A 14,596-nucleotide genomic window follows, 5' to 3' on the forward strand; every position below is an offset into this window, starting at 1 on the left:
AGGTACCAAACATACACCTGCTGCAGGTACCAAACATACACCTGCTGCAGGTACCAAACATACACTTGCTGCAGGTACCAAATATACACCTGCTGCAGGTACCAAACATACACTTGCTGCAGGTACCAAACATACACCTGCTGCAGGTACAAAAAATTCACCTGCTGCAGGTACCAACATACACCTGCTGCAGGTACCAAACATACACTTGCTGCAGGTACCAAGCTGGTGAAAGTTTATTGTAACCCATCCATCCATCCATTTTCTACCGCTTGTCCCACGTTACTAGAGAGGGGGGAGGTGGTTCGCAATATTGAAAACTTTGATAACCTAAAAAAATATTGGAGATTTGGATATAGTTATGATTAGTAACACATTAAACATAATACAGTAATTTAAAGAAAATGTTGCCAGATGGAACATGCCACCATCTGCATACACCTGAACCTTGTCAGTAAAGGTGTGCATCAGTCTTGACAATCAATGACAGTTGAAATAAATCTTCATCCAATGTGTCAATGATCACAAGTAAAAGCACCTGCTGTGTGCAGGACATGCTGAAGAACACACCTAAGGGTCACGTGGACCGCCTGCCCCTGCAGCTGGCCCTCACCGAGCTGGAGACCTTGGCGGAGAAGCTCAACGAGCAGAAGCGAGTCGCCGACCAGATCGCGGAGACTCAGCAGCTGGCTCGCAGCGTCAGCGATCGTCTGCTCAGCAAGGTGAACACTCAACAGCACCGGGCCCACACCTGGGAGGGCGCACGGGGCCTACACCTGGGAGGGCGCACGGGGCCGACACCTGGGAGGGCGCACCGGGCCGACACCTGGGAAGGCGCACCGGGCCGACACCTGGGAGGGCGCACCGGGCCGACACCTGGGAGGGCGCACCGGGCCGACACCTGGGAGGGCGCACCGGGCCGACACCTGGGAGGGCGCACGGGGCCCACACCTGGGAGGGCGCACGGGGCCCACACCTGGGAGGGCGCACCGGGCCGACACCTGGGAGGGCGCACCGGGGCGACACCTGGGAGGGCGCACCGGGGCGACACCTGGGAGGGCGCACCGGGGCGACACCTGGGAGGGCGCACCGGGGCGACACCTGGGAGGGCGCACCGGGCGACATCTGGGAGGGCGCACCGGGCCGACACCGGGGAGGGAGCACCGGGCCTACACCTGGCAGGGCGCACCGGGCCGACACCTGGGAGGGCGCACCGGGCCGACACCTGGGAGGGCGCACGGGGCCCACACCTGGGAGGGCGCAAGGGGCCCACACCTGGGAGGGCGCACCGGGCCGACACCTGGTGAGGGCGCACCGGGCCGACACCTGGTGAGGGCGCACCGGGCCGACACCTGGTGAGGGCGCACCGGGCCGACACCTGGTGAGGGCGCACCGGGCCGACACCGGGGAGGGCGCACCGGGCCTACACCCGGGAGGGCGCACCGGGCCGACACCCGGGTGTCGGCCCGACATAACATAAACTTTGTCAGGGAAACATGCTGTTCGAGTCTTACTGCAGAACTGGAAGCATGTGTTGAACTAGACTCATTCCAAGCAGTAAGATATTCTTTTAAAAAGGTATTAGTTGTAACATTAGCTACACGATTGTCCAATTATCTGCGCCAATTCTTATCAGTATCGACCTTTTGACAACCACAGTACTTCAGCAGAGACAATATGTACACATATGACACCAGTATGTCAATACATCGTTGTTGAAGTAGATAGTATTTACTCAGCACATGAAGACTTGCTGGGTAATCCAGATTTTGTCCTTCTTCGTTTTGTTTGTTTTCTATGGAAGGGTTGTTTAGCAAAATTATATGTAAACATGTATTTCAATCTGTGTGTCTGTAATCCAATTCACGTGTTTGTGTACTAGTGTGTGTGTGTGTGTCTATATCTCAGTGTGTGTGTCTGTATCTCAGTGTGTCTGTATCTCAGTGTGTGCGTGTGTGTGTGTGTGTGTGTCTGTATCTCAGTGTGTGTGTGTAATCAGAGTGTGCGTGTTATAAGTTGTCTGTCCATATTATGATTTGTGTGTGGGTAAATAAAGGCGTCGAAAAGTTTGGACATTCTTGTCAAAGGAGAAACATTTTGGAAATTGATTGCATTTTTTATTTAGAAAAGTGATCTCCTAGCTGCTGCTGCCTTTTTTCACAGCAACATGGCGGAAGTGTGTTGTCTCTCCATTAGCGTCCTTTAGCTGCACATCTGAACCAATGCTGCGCTGTAGGAAAAGAATTAGACGCTAAATGAGACATTTAATTGGAAACTGGGGAGCGCTCTCTCCTTTTCTCCTATTTCCCTCCTTGCTCACTTATTCCACTTACACTCATGGCTATATATATATATATATATATATATATATATATATATATATATATATATATATATATGTGTGTGTGTATGTATGTGCAAACCCCGTTTCCATATGAGTTGGGAAATTGTGTTAGATGTAAATATAAACAGAATACAATGATTTGCAAATCCTTTTCAAGCCATATTCAGTTGAATATGCTACAAAGACAACATATTTGATGTTCCATCCATCCATCCATTTTCTACCGCTAATTCCCTTTTGGGGTCGCGGGGGGCGCTGGCTCCTATCTCAGCTACAATCGGGCGGAAGGCGGGGTACACCCTGGACAAGTCGCCACCTCATCGCAGGGCCAACACAGATAGACAGACAACATTCACACACTAGGGACCATTTAGTGTTGCCAATCAACCTATCCCCAGGTGCATGTCTTTGGAGGTGGGAGGGGCCTATCCCCAGGTGCATGTCTTTGTAGGTGGGAGGGGCCTATCCCCAGGTGCATGTCTTTGGAAGTGGGAGGAAGCCGGAGTACCCGAAGGGAACCCACGCATTCACGGGGAGAACATGCAAACTCCACACAGAAAGATCCCGAGCCTGGATTTGAACCCAGGACTGCAGGACCTTCGTATTGTGAGGCAGACGCACTAACCCCTCTGCCACCGTGAAGCCCACATATTTGATGTTCAAACTCATAAACTTTTTTTTTTGCAAATAATCATTAACTTTAGAATTTGATGCCAGCAACACGTAAAAAAAAAAAAGTTGGGAAAGGTGGCAATAAATACTGATAAAGTTGAGGAATGCTCATCAAACACTTATTTGGAACATCCCACAGGTGTGCAGGCTAATTGGGAACAGGTGGGTGCCATGATTGGCTATAAAAACAGCTTCCCAAAAAATGCTCAGTCTTTCACAAGAAAGGATGGTGCGAGGTACACCCCTTTGTCCACAACTGCGTGAGCAAATAGTCAAACAGTTTAAGAACAACCTTTCTCAAAGTGACATTGCAAGAAATTTAGGGATTTCAACATCTACGCTCCATAATATCATCAAAAGGTTCAGAGAATCTGGAGAAATCACTCCACGTAAGCGGCATGGCCGGAAACCAACATTAAATGACCGTGACCTTCCATCCCTCAGACGGCACTGTATCAAAAACCGACATCAATCTCTAAAGGATATCACCACATGGGCTCAGGAACACTTCAGAAAACCACTGTCACTAAATACAGTTGGTCGCCACATCTGTAAGTTTAAGTTAAAGCTCTACTATGCAAAGCGAAAGCCATTTATCAACAACATCCAGAAACGCCGCCAGCTTTTCTGGGCCGAGATCATCTAAGATGGATTGGTGCAAAGTGGAAAAGTGTTCTGTGGTCTGACGATTCCACATTTCTAATTGTTTTTGGAAATATTCCACATTGTGTTATCCAGACCAAAGGGCAAGTGACCCATTCAGACTGTTATCGATGCAAAGTTCAAAAGCCAGCATCTGTGATGGTATGGGGGTGCATTAGTGCCCAAGGCATGGGTAACTTACACATCTGTGAAGGCACCATTAATGCTGGAAGGTACACACAGCTTGTGGAACAACAAATGCTGCCATCTAAGCGTCGTCTTTTTCATGGACGCCCCTGCTTATTTCAGCAAGACAACGCCAAGCCACATTCAGCACACCCACACATTCTCCCTTGCACTCTTCCAATTGCTGCAGTGACACTGCGGAATGGGAGACTGCCGCTTCTATTGCCCGCATAACCGCCCGATGAAATATTCATTCCTCCCCTCAAACTGCCGACGTTGGCCGGATAGGACAGATAAGGGCGTCTCACGCACACACCGTGGTGCTCCGATAGCGCAGACATTAGGGATACAGTCTTACAGCCGGCGTCCCCTTGAAGAAAGCCATTAAACCACCAATCACTCCCTTTATGGCTTCTGGCCCGGAGCAAGACAGCGGCTCGCTGCGGTAGACCAGACGTCCTATTCGGTAAAGATGCATCGGCGGAAGCCACGTCTAAGGCGGACACACAAACAGCAATTTATCGGAAGTGTAAATCCATATTTGAATTACCTGGTGCCGCTGGCAGCGTTGTGAGATGAGCTTCGGATTGGCGCCTAATGCGTAAAAGTGGACATATTGATTTAAGCACTCGTAAAAGAAGCTATAGAAGATCTCCAGATAAAACCCTTTCCTCTTGCATAGACCGCGTCTTTTATTAGGTGCTTAAATTTAGTACAAACCCTCTATCTTTATGCTCAATTTTTAAATCATTACAATTTGTCCATCCATCTTTTGCGTAGTAGTAGTTTCAGCAAATAAACTAGATACTAAACTATTATGTTGCCCAATACAAGGAGGATGTCCGCCGAGGCTGAATCGTTAACCAAAGTGTATTTTCTTCATCACTTGGACTACTTCCTAGTGGATGCTGCCACTTCTGACCTTTTTATTGCCACAATAGTCCTACCTTGCGCTGGTTAGAGCTTCTTAAAGATCACTCTGTGCGATCAGAAACTCTTCACATGTGTCCAAACTCTCACAATCTCGATGCTTAGCTCTGGGTTGCCAGGCAACCGCTTTGAGCTAGTATTTTAGCGTACGGAACCATCAGTTCGAGGATTTTATCATCGAAGAGGGCTTTGTCCCGCAGCAAGTCTTCAACTGTGATGAGACCGAAAAAGATACTACAATGAACCTTTATCACAGCGGAGAACACACTACCGGGACGCAAGGCAATGAAGGATCGCCTCCCAGTGCTAATTTGTGCTAACACCAGCGGTGACATCTTGAAGCCACTGCTCATTTACTACTCCGAAATTACCAGAGTGTTCAACAAATATTAGCCAACACAAAGTAAAATTATGTTCCCTTTTTTGTTTTAATATTGCAGCAACATGGTGGTTCACGTTGTGGAGCATAATGAGACTAGTGTGTGTGTGTGTGCGCGTGTGTGTGTGTGTGTGTGTTGAGATTTAGGCTTGCTGTAATGTTGTGTGGTTTGGATAAAAAGTGATTGTTTAGCTATTGCCTCCTTGTTATGTTGGCGGCGGGAACCTTCCAGAAGGACAAGCATCTCTCCAGCAATCCAGCACTCAGGCATGCATGCTAGAGGGCCAGACGGAAGCCATTTCTTAGTAAAAAGTTAGCCGAAATGCACCTGAAAGAATCAGACCATGAGAAATAAAATTCCCTGGTCTGATGAGACAAAGATTGAAGTCTTTGGCATGAATGCCAGGCATCATGGTCTGGGGATGCTTTCCAAAACATTTTTGAGGAAAAAAACAAACTTATTCCATTTCGCAAAACGGCTGTCACATAAAATGTGTAAAAAGTGAAGCGCTGGGAATACTTTCCAGATAGAGTTTATATTGTAGTTTCTTCAAAGTGTGCAGTTTTTTTAAACTAAAATAGGGACTTTTGTCGAGGTTAAAAATAATTATTCATGATTACGTTGATTCTTATGGAGAACTCTGCTTCACTATAGAAACTTTTTGGTGAATCGAGGCTCACTCTATTTGTGTCTGGTCTGTGGCTCGCAAATCGGAGAGTTCGTACACTAAGGGGTTTGTAAATGGAGGATTCACTTTACTTTTGTCTGGTCTGCGGTTCGCTTATTGAAAAGTTTGTACACTAAGGGGTTTATAAATAGAGGTTTCACGGTATGTGTGGTTTGCAAATTGAACAGTTTGCACACTAATGGGTTTGTAAATGGAGGTTTCACTTTATTTGTGTCCGGTCTGTGGCTCGCACATTGAAAAGTTTGTAAATTAATGAGCTTGTGGCTTGTAAATGGAGGTTTCACTCTACGTGTGTCCAGTCTGGGGTTTGCAAATCAAAAAGTTCGTACACTAAGGGTTTTGTAAATGGAGGTTGTAATTAATTAATGTCCGCAATGCGGTACGTACATTAAAACGTTTGTAAACTAAGGGGCTTGTGGCTTGTAAATGGAGGTTTAGCTTTATCCGTGTCCGGTCTGTGGCTCACACATTGACAGGTTCGAACACGAAGTGGTTTGTAAATGGAGGTTTCACTTTAAACGTGTCCGGTCTGTGGCCCGCGCATTTAAAAGTTCGTACAATAAGGGGTTTGTAAATGGAAGTTTCACTTTATTTATGTCCGGTCTGTGGCTCGCACATTGAAAAGTTTGTAAATTAAGGAGCTTGTGGCCTGTAAATGGAGGTTTCACTTTAAACGTGTCCGGTCTGTGGCTTGCACATTGAAAAGTTAGTTTACTAAGGGGTTTGTAAATGGGGGTTTCACTTTATTTGTGTCCGCTCAGCGGTTTGCACAATGAGAAGTTCATACAATAAGGGGTCTTTACATTAAGGGGTTTGTAAATGGAGGTTTCACTTTATACGTGTCCGGTCCGTGGTTCACACACTGACGGGTTCGAACACGAAGGGGTTTGTAAATGGAGGTTTCACTTTATACGTGTCTGGTCTGTGGATTGCACATGAACAAGTTCGTAAACTAAGGGGCTTGTAAATGGAGGCTTCACTTTAGTTTTGTCCGGTCTGTGGAAAGTTCATACAATAAGGGGTCTTTACACGAAGGGGTTTGTAAATGGAGGTTTCACTTTAAACGTGTCCGGTCTGTGGCTCGCGCATTTAAAAGTTCGTACAATAAGGGGGTTGTAAATGGAGGTTTTGCTTTATTTGTGTCCGGTCTGTGGCTTGCACATTGAAAAGTTAGTATACTAAGGGGTTTGTGAATGGGGGTTGCACTTTATTTGTGTCCGCTCAGCGGTTTGCACAATGAGAAGTTCATACAATAAGGGGTCTTTACATTAAGGGGTTTGTAAATGGAGGTTTCACTTTATACGTGTCCGGTCCGTGGTTCACACATTGACGGGTTCGAACACGAAGGGGTTTGTAAATGGAGGTTTCACTTTATACGTGTGTGGTCTGTGGATTGCACATGAACAAGTTCGTAAACTAAGGGGCTTGTAAATGGAGGCTTCACTTTAGTTTTGTCCGGTCTGTGGAAAGTTCATACAATAAGGGGTCTTTACACGAAGGGGTTTGTAAATGGAGGTTTCACTTTAAACGTGTCCGGTCTGTGGCTCGCGCATTTAAAAGTTCGTACAATAAGGGGGTTGTAAATGGAGGTTTTGCTTTATTTGTGTCCGGTCTGTGGCTTGCACATTGAAAAGTTAGTATACTAAGGGGTTTGTGAATGGGGGTTGCACTTTATTTGTGTCCGCTCAGCGGTTTGCACATTGAGAAGTTCATACAATAAGGGGTCTTTACACTAAGGGGTTTGTAAATGGAGGTTTCACTTTATACGTGTCCGGTCCGTAGTTCACACATTGACGGGTTCGAACACGAAGGGGTTTGTAAATGGAGGTTTCACTTTAAACGTGTCTGGTCTGTGGTTCGCACATGAACAAGTTCGTAAACTAAGGGGTTTGTAAATGGAGGTTTCACTTTAGTTTTGTCCGGTCTGTGGAAAGTTCATACAATAAGGGGTCTTTACACTAAGGGGTTTGTAAATGGAGGTTTCACTTTATACGTGTCCGGTCCGTGGTTCACACATTGACTGGTTCGAACACGAAGGGGTTTGTAAATGGAGGTTTCACTTTAAACGTGTCTGGTCTGTGGTTCGCACATGAACAAGTTCGTAAACTAAGGGGTTTGTAAATGGAGGTTTCACTTTAGTTTTGTCCGGTCTGTGGAAAGTTCATACAATAAGGGGTCTTTACACTAAGGGGTTTGTAAATGGAGGTTTCACTTTAAACGTGTCCGGTCTGTGGCTCGCGCATTTAAAAGTTCGTACAATAAGGGGGTTGTAAATGGAGGTTTTGCTTTATTTGTGTCCGGTCTGTGGCTTGCACATTGAAAAGTTAGTATACTAAGGGGTTTGTGAATGGGGGTTGCACTTTATTTGTGTCCGCTCAGCGGTTTGCACATTGAGAAGTTCATACAATAAGGGGTCTTTACACTAAGGGGTTTGTAAATGGAGGTTTCACTTTATATGTGTCCGGTCCGTGGTTCACACATTGACGGGTTCGAACACAAAGGGGTTTGTAAATGGAGGTTTCACTTTATACGTGTCCGGTCCGTGGTTCACACATTGACGGGTTCGAACACGAAGGGGTTTGTAAATGGAGGTTTCACTTTAAACGTGTCTGGTCTGTGGTTCGCACATGAACAAGTTCGTAAACTAAGGGGTTTGTAAATGGAGGTTTCACTTTAGTTTTGTCCGGTCTGTGGAAAGTTCATACAATAAGGGGTCTTTACACGAAGGGGGTTTGTAAATGGAGGTTTCACTTTAAACGTGTCCGGTCTGTGGCTCGCGCATTTAAAAGTTCGTACAATAAGGGGGTTGTAAATGGAGGTTTTGCTTTATTTGTGTCCGGTCTGTGGCTTGCACATTGAAAAGTTAGTATACTAAGGGGTTTGTGAATGGGGGTTGCACTTTATTTGTGTCCGCTCAGCGGTTTGCACATTGAGAAGTTCATACAATAAGGGGTCTTTACACTAAGGGGTTTGTAAATGGAGGTTTCACTTTATACGTGTCCGGTCCGTAGTTCACACATTGACGGGTTCGAACACGAAGGGGTTTGTAAATGGAGGTTTCACTTTATACGTGTCTGGTCTGTGGTTCACACATGAACAAGTTCGTAAACTAAGGGGTTTGTAAATGGAGGTTTCACTTTAGTTTTGTCCGGTCTGTGGAAAGTTCATACAATAAGGGGTCTTTACAATAAGGGGTTTGTAAATGGAAGTTTTACTTTATACGTGTCCGGTCTGTGGCTCGCACATTGACGGGTTCGAACACGAAGGGTTTTGTAAATGGAGGTTTCACTTGCCAGTAGTTCTCACTGTAAAGACCTTTTAGTGTCTAGAATGGAATCCATTGTTGTTATCACATGCTACTGCTTGCACTTTGTGCACAGTTCTGGATTTCTTAGCCTCTGGATGCATGAAAGTGAAAGTGGGTGATGAGGGTCTCACCACCATCTGTGTTGGCGAGCGACCTCCAGCTGTGTGGCAGACCCCCCATGAGACAGTTCTGACCTCTGTATCCTTGCAGCAGCTGAACCTGGAGCAGGGGTCTCTGGTCCAGTGCGAGACGCTCATCGAGACCGTGTACGGCGAGCGGGGACAAGTCCTCAAATCCAAGGAGCGCAAGGTCTTCCTCTTCGACGACGTCCTCATCTGCGCCAACATAAACGTCAAGTGAGTCCCCGCCCACAAATGCAAAGACTGAGGTGTGCTCAGGTTTCCAAGGGAAACAAACAGCAATTAAGTTCTGCGGCGCTCTGAGGGTCCTCTGCCGTGGAAAGTCTGCCAGGGCTTTGAGGCGCTATCTGAGTGTGCAGGCGCTCTATCAGCCTGAAACAAACGCTAAAATGCCAAATGACAGCGACAGGAGTCCCAGATTAGTCTCTCAGTGACAGGGAACATCTTTTCCCTCAGTGAGTCATCTTGGACACAACCAAGCAGAGTTTTAGTCCATCTTTTTTTTTTGTCCGAGATGCACCTTGCAGACCTCTGCTCACAGTAATTATCTCCGCATGTATCATTTCTCTCCGGAGTTGACTTTGCCCGCCCTCCAGTGTCTGCACAGGCTGATCACGCTGGTGATTGCATGAATACATGAATGGCGATGAGACCCTCCTCGCAGCGTGCACTGAGGTTCTGCACCAAACTACGGTGTCCAAACTACGGCCCGTGGGCACGGTCGCACGTCTAGCTCACTAAGTACCTCATGCCTAATCTGGAATTTCTCCAAATGCCCTAATTTTGTCGCCATCTTGTAAACAACGTGAGTAAATCAGGAAATATACTTTGAAAGTATCATTGCATTTATTTATATGACCCAAAACTCAAGCAACATTTTCACGAGTGAGGGAAGAGTGGATGGTGAGATGGACAGGCGGATCGGTGCGCCGTCTTCAGTAATGCGGACGCTGTATAGATCTGTTGTGGTGAAGAAGGAGCTGAGCCGGAAGTGAAGTGAAGTGAAGTGAATTATATTTATATAGCGCTTTTCTCAAGTGACTCAAAGCGCTTTTACATAGTGACACCCAATATCTAAGTTACATTTAAACCAGTGTGGGTGGCACTGGGAGCAGGTGGGTAAAGTGTCTGGCCCAAGGACACAACGGCAGTAACTAGGATGGCACAAGCGGGAATCGAACCTGCAACCCTCAAGTTGCTGGCACGGCCACTCTACCAACCGAGCTATGCCGCAAAGCTCTCATTTAACCGCTCCATCTACGTTCCCATCCTCACCTATGGTCATGCGCTTTGGGTCATGACCGAAAGGACAAGATCACGGCCTCTGCTGGGTGGAGATAGGGTGAGAAGCTCTGCCATCCGGAAGGAGCTCGAAGTAAAGCCACTGCTCCTCCACATGGAGAGGAGCCAGATGAGGTGGTTCGGGCATCTGGTCAGGATGCCACCCGAATACCTCCTTAGGGAGGTGTTTAGGGCATATCCGACCAGTAGGAGGCCACGGGGAAGACCCAGGACACGTTGGGAAGACTATGTCTCCTGGCTGGCCTGGGAACGCCTCGGGATCCCCTGGGAGGAGCTGGACCAGCTGGGCTTCCCTGCTTAGGCTGCTTCCCCCGTGACCCGACCTTGGATAAGCGGAAGAAGATGGATACTAATTTTTATGTATATATAATTTTTCATATCTCTCTCTCTCTCTCTCTCTCTCTCTCTCTCTATCTCTCTCTCTCTCTCTCTCTCTCTCTCTCTCTTTCTCTCTCTCTCTCAATATATATATATCCATCCATCCATCCATTTTCTACCGCTTATTCCCTTTCGGGGTCGCGGGGGGGGCTGGCGCCTATCTCAGCTACAATCAGGCGGAAGGTGGTGTACACCCTGGACAAGTCGCCACCTCATCACAGGGCCAACACAGATAGACAGACAACATTCACACACTAGGGACCATTTAGTGTTGCCAATGAAGTGAATTATATTTATATAGCGCTTTTCTCTAGTGACTCAAAGCGCTTTACATAGTGAAAGCCAATATCTAATTTACATTTAAACCAGTGTGGGTGGCACTGGGAGCAGGTGGGTAAAGTGTCTTGCCCAAGGACACAACGGCAGTAACTAGGATGGCGGAAGCGGGAATCGAACCTGCAACCCTCAAGTTGCTAGCACGGCCGCTCTACCAACCGAGCAGGTGCATGTCTTTGGAGGTGGGAGGGGCCTATCCCCAGGTGCATGTCTTTGGAGATGGGAGGGGCCTATCCCCAGGTGCATGTCTTTGGAGCTGGGAGGGGCCTATCCCCAGGTGCATGTCTTTGGAGGTGGGAGGGGCCTATCCCCAGGTGCATGTCTTTGGAGGTGGGAGGGGCCTATCCCCAGGTGCATGTCTTTGGAGATGGGAGGGGCCTATCCCCAGGTGCATGTCTTTGGAGATGGGAGGGGCCTATCCCCAGGTGCATGTCTTTGGAGCTGGGAGGGGCCTATCCCCAGGTGCATGTCTTTGGAGGTGGGAGGGGCCTATCCCCAGGTGCATGTCTTTGGAGGTGGGAGGGGCCTATCCCCAGGTGCATGTCTTTGGAGGTGGGAGGGGCCTATCCCCAGGTGCATGTCTTTGGAGGAGGGAAGAAGCCGGAGTACCACACAGTCACAGGGAGAACATGCAAACTCCACACAGAAAGATCCCAGGACTACTCAGGAACTTCATATTGTGAGGCACATGCACTAACCCCTGGTCCACCGTGCTGCCCTTATACTGTTGATTACACTGATTACCTCACAGACCGGTGACACTGTTCTATACTGACAAAGCTAGCTTAAATGCTAACATTGAAAAAGAGGCATTGACGTTTTTCCCCGATTAAAATGACATTGGCCAGTCTGAACTTAGACAAACACGTCTGAGAATGTAAGTCAACATTGGACAAGTGCTGGTACGACATAACCACGGTCCTCATGTTGTTCTTGTCAGGGGGTCGCCAGATATCAGCAGCCTGGTGCCGGTGGGTCCCAAGTACACCATGAAGTGGAGCGCCCCCTTGCAGCAGGTGCAGGTGGTGGAAGTGGGTCAGGAGGCCAGCCAGAGCAAAGACCTGGTCTTCCAGCCCAGCAGCACAAGGCGGCCAAGCCTCGCCCAGGCCTCAGGTGAGGAGATGCCCACACCAAGCCAGTCTTTCTTGCAGGTCCCGCCTGCGTCTTGTTGGACTTCATCTCTTCACTTTAGTGTGACTCTGCAAGACTAATCTGTTAGCGTCCTCGAGAGCTGCAGACGTGGCCGCTGTGCTTGTCACTCTGATGGAGGACGTGTTTGTGAGGCGGCTGGCGATGACGGCCACTCCTTCCCGCGCCGGCCCGGGGCGCTTTGTCTTAAAGAGCGACGCGGGGGTGGGCGGCCCCCTGCTCGAGCATCGCCGCCGTCTCATTTCACTCTCTGATAGACCACAAACGCGGCCAGAGTGCAGTCATCAATCTGCAGGGATTGCTCCGCCATTTTCAAGGCCCAATTAGGGAGGCAGTGGTGCTAGTTAGAGGTTGAAAGGCAGATCCCACGCAGAGAATTACAGCTTGACAAAACTCCACATGCATCCCCAAGAAGGCAGTAATGCATAAAGAAGGTTTTCACTCGTCATTCCTTTTCTTCAAACATAAGCAAAGTCAGCATTTTTGCACATACAGCAGTGGAACCTCTATTTGGAGCTTCATTGCTCCTTGAACTTGATTTGTAAACCGAAAAAGTTTGTATCGTGAAGCAGAGTCCTTCATTCGAATCATTGTATATTTAAATATTTGCATATAGCCTCGACATTTTAGTAAGAAAAATTCACATTTATGATACATGTATGTGTGTGTGTGTGTGTGTGTGTGTGTGTGTGTGTGTGTGTGTGTATGTATATATATATAATGTATGTATGTATGTATGTATGTATATATGATGTATGTATGTGTATATGTATGTATGTATGTATATATATTTATGTATGTATACATGTATGTATGTATGTATATCTATTTATGTATGTATATATGTATGTATATATATATATATATAGTATGTATGTATGTATGTATATATGATGTATGTATGTGTATATGTATGTATGTATGTATATATATTTATGTATGTATATATGTATGTATGTATGTATATCTATTTATGTATGTATATATGTATGTATATATATATATATATATATATATATATATATATATGGTATGTATGTATGTATGTATGTATATATACATATATATACATACTATATATATATATATGTATATATATATATATATATATACATATATATATATATATATATATATATATATACATATATATATATATATATATATATATATATATATACATCTTCACGGTGGCAGAGGGGTTAGTGCGTTGCATGTTCTCCCCGTAAATGCATGGGTCCCCTCCGGGTACTCCAGCTTCCTCCCACCTCCAAAGACATGCACCTGGGGATAGGCCCCTCCCTCCTCGAAACACATGCACCTGGGGATAGGCCCCTCCCACCTCCAAAGACATGCACCTGGGATAGGCCCCTCCCACCTCCAAAGACATGCACCTGGGGATAGGTTGATTGGCAACACTAAATGGTCCCTAGTGTGTGAATGTGAGTGTGAATGTTGTCTGTCTATCTGTGTTGGCCCTGCGATGAGGTGGCGACTTGTCCAGGGTGTACCCTGCCTTCCGCCCGATTGTAGCTGAGATAGGCGCCAGCACCCCATGCGACCCCACAAGGGAATAAGCGGTAGAAAATGGATGGATATATATATATATATATATATATATATATATATATATATATATATATATATATATGTATGACACTATTAACGCCGGGTGTTTGTAGAGAGAGTCGGTCGTGAAATAAAAATTTTTTTCTCGTGTCCCCGCCGGTCAGTTTTTGTTTGGGCTCACAGCGTTGAAATGTTGAGGTTTCGTCTGTAGATGCCTCCGCGGGTTATATTCCTTGGAGACTGTCGAAAACAACACGACTACAAATATAAAATAAATCACAAAATCCACAATTTCAATACGTTCATACTTTGTTGTCCAGTCACTGTTGAAAGTCAGATTTTTCGTGGTTTATTTAGATAGTTTTTCAGGGTCGACAGCGCCGTCTTCTTCTAGTCACCCGCTGCTGCTTTGAAGGGTTTCATCAAGTCTGTTCGGGTGATGTTCAGCAGGCCGAATGAAAAGCTTTGTTGAGTAGTTGTTAACTTCTGCTTCCATTGTGTTATTGTTGTTCCCTGTGGGTTTTGGGGGCTTTGTGTTTGTTTGGGTGTTCTGGCGGTGGACTCGTGGTCGTG

At 46.6% G+C, this 14,596-nt stretch overlaps 1 protein-coding gene across 4 annotated transcripts in view; it reads left to right on the top strand.

Moving 5' to 3' along the window:
- arhgef10la (Rho guanine nucleotide exchange factor (GEF) 10-like a) overlaps positions 1-14,596 on the top strand; it is a 254,732-nt gene that overhangs the window by 92,473 nt on the left and 147,663 nt on the right. For 2 of the 4 annotated variants that reach the window (XM_061892200.1, XM_061892204.1), the window contains 3 exons: positions 552-722; positions 9,360-9,505; positions 12,246-12,418. In XM_061892200.1, coding sequence (XP_061748184.1) covers positions 552-722; positions 9,360-9,505; positions 12,246-12,418 — 490 coding nt within the window. The remainder of the gene's footprint in view (positions 1-551; positions 723-9,359; positions 9,506-12,245; positions 12,419-14,596) is intronic. The other 2 variants (XM_061892202.1, XM_061892203.1) reach the window with 2 other exon arrangements.

The sequence above is a fragment of the Nerophis ophidion genome, linkage group LG02, assembly GCF_033978795.1.
Source record: "Nerophis ophidion isolate RoL-2023_Sa linkage group LG02, RoL_Noph_v1.0, whole genome shotgun sequence".
Lineage (NCBI taxonomy): Eukaryota > Metazoa > Chordata > Actinopteri > Syngnathiformes > Syngnathidae > Nerophis > Nerophis ophidion.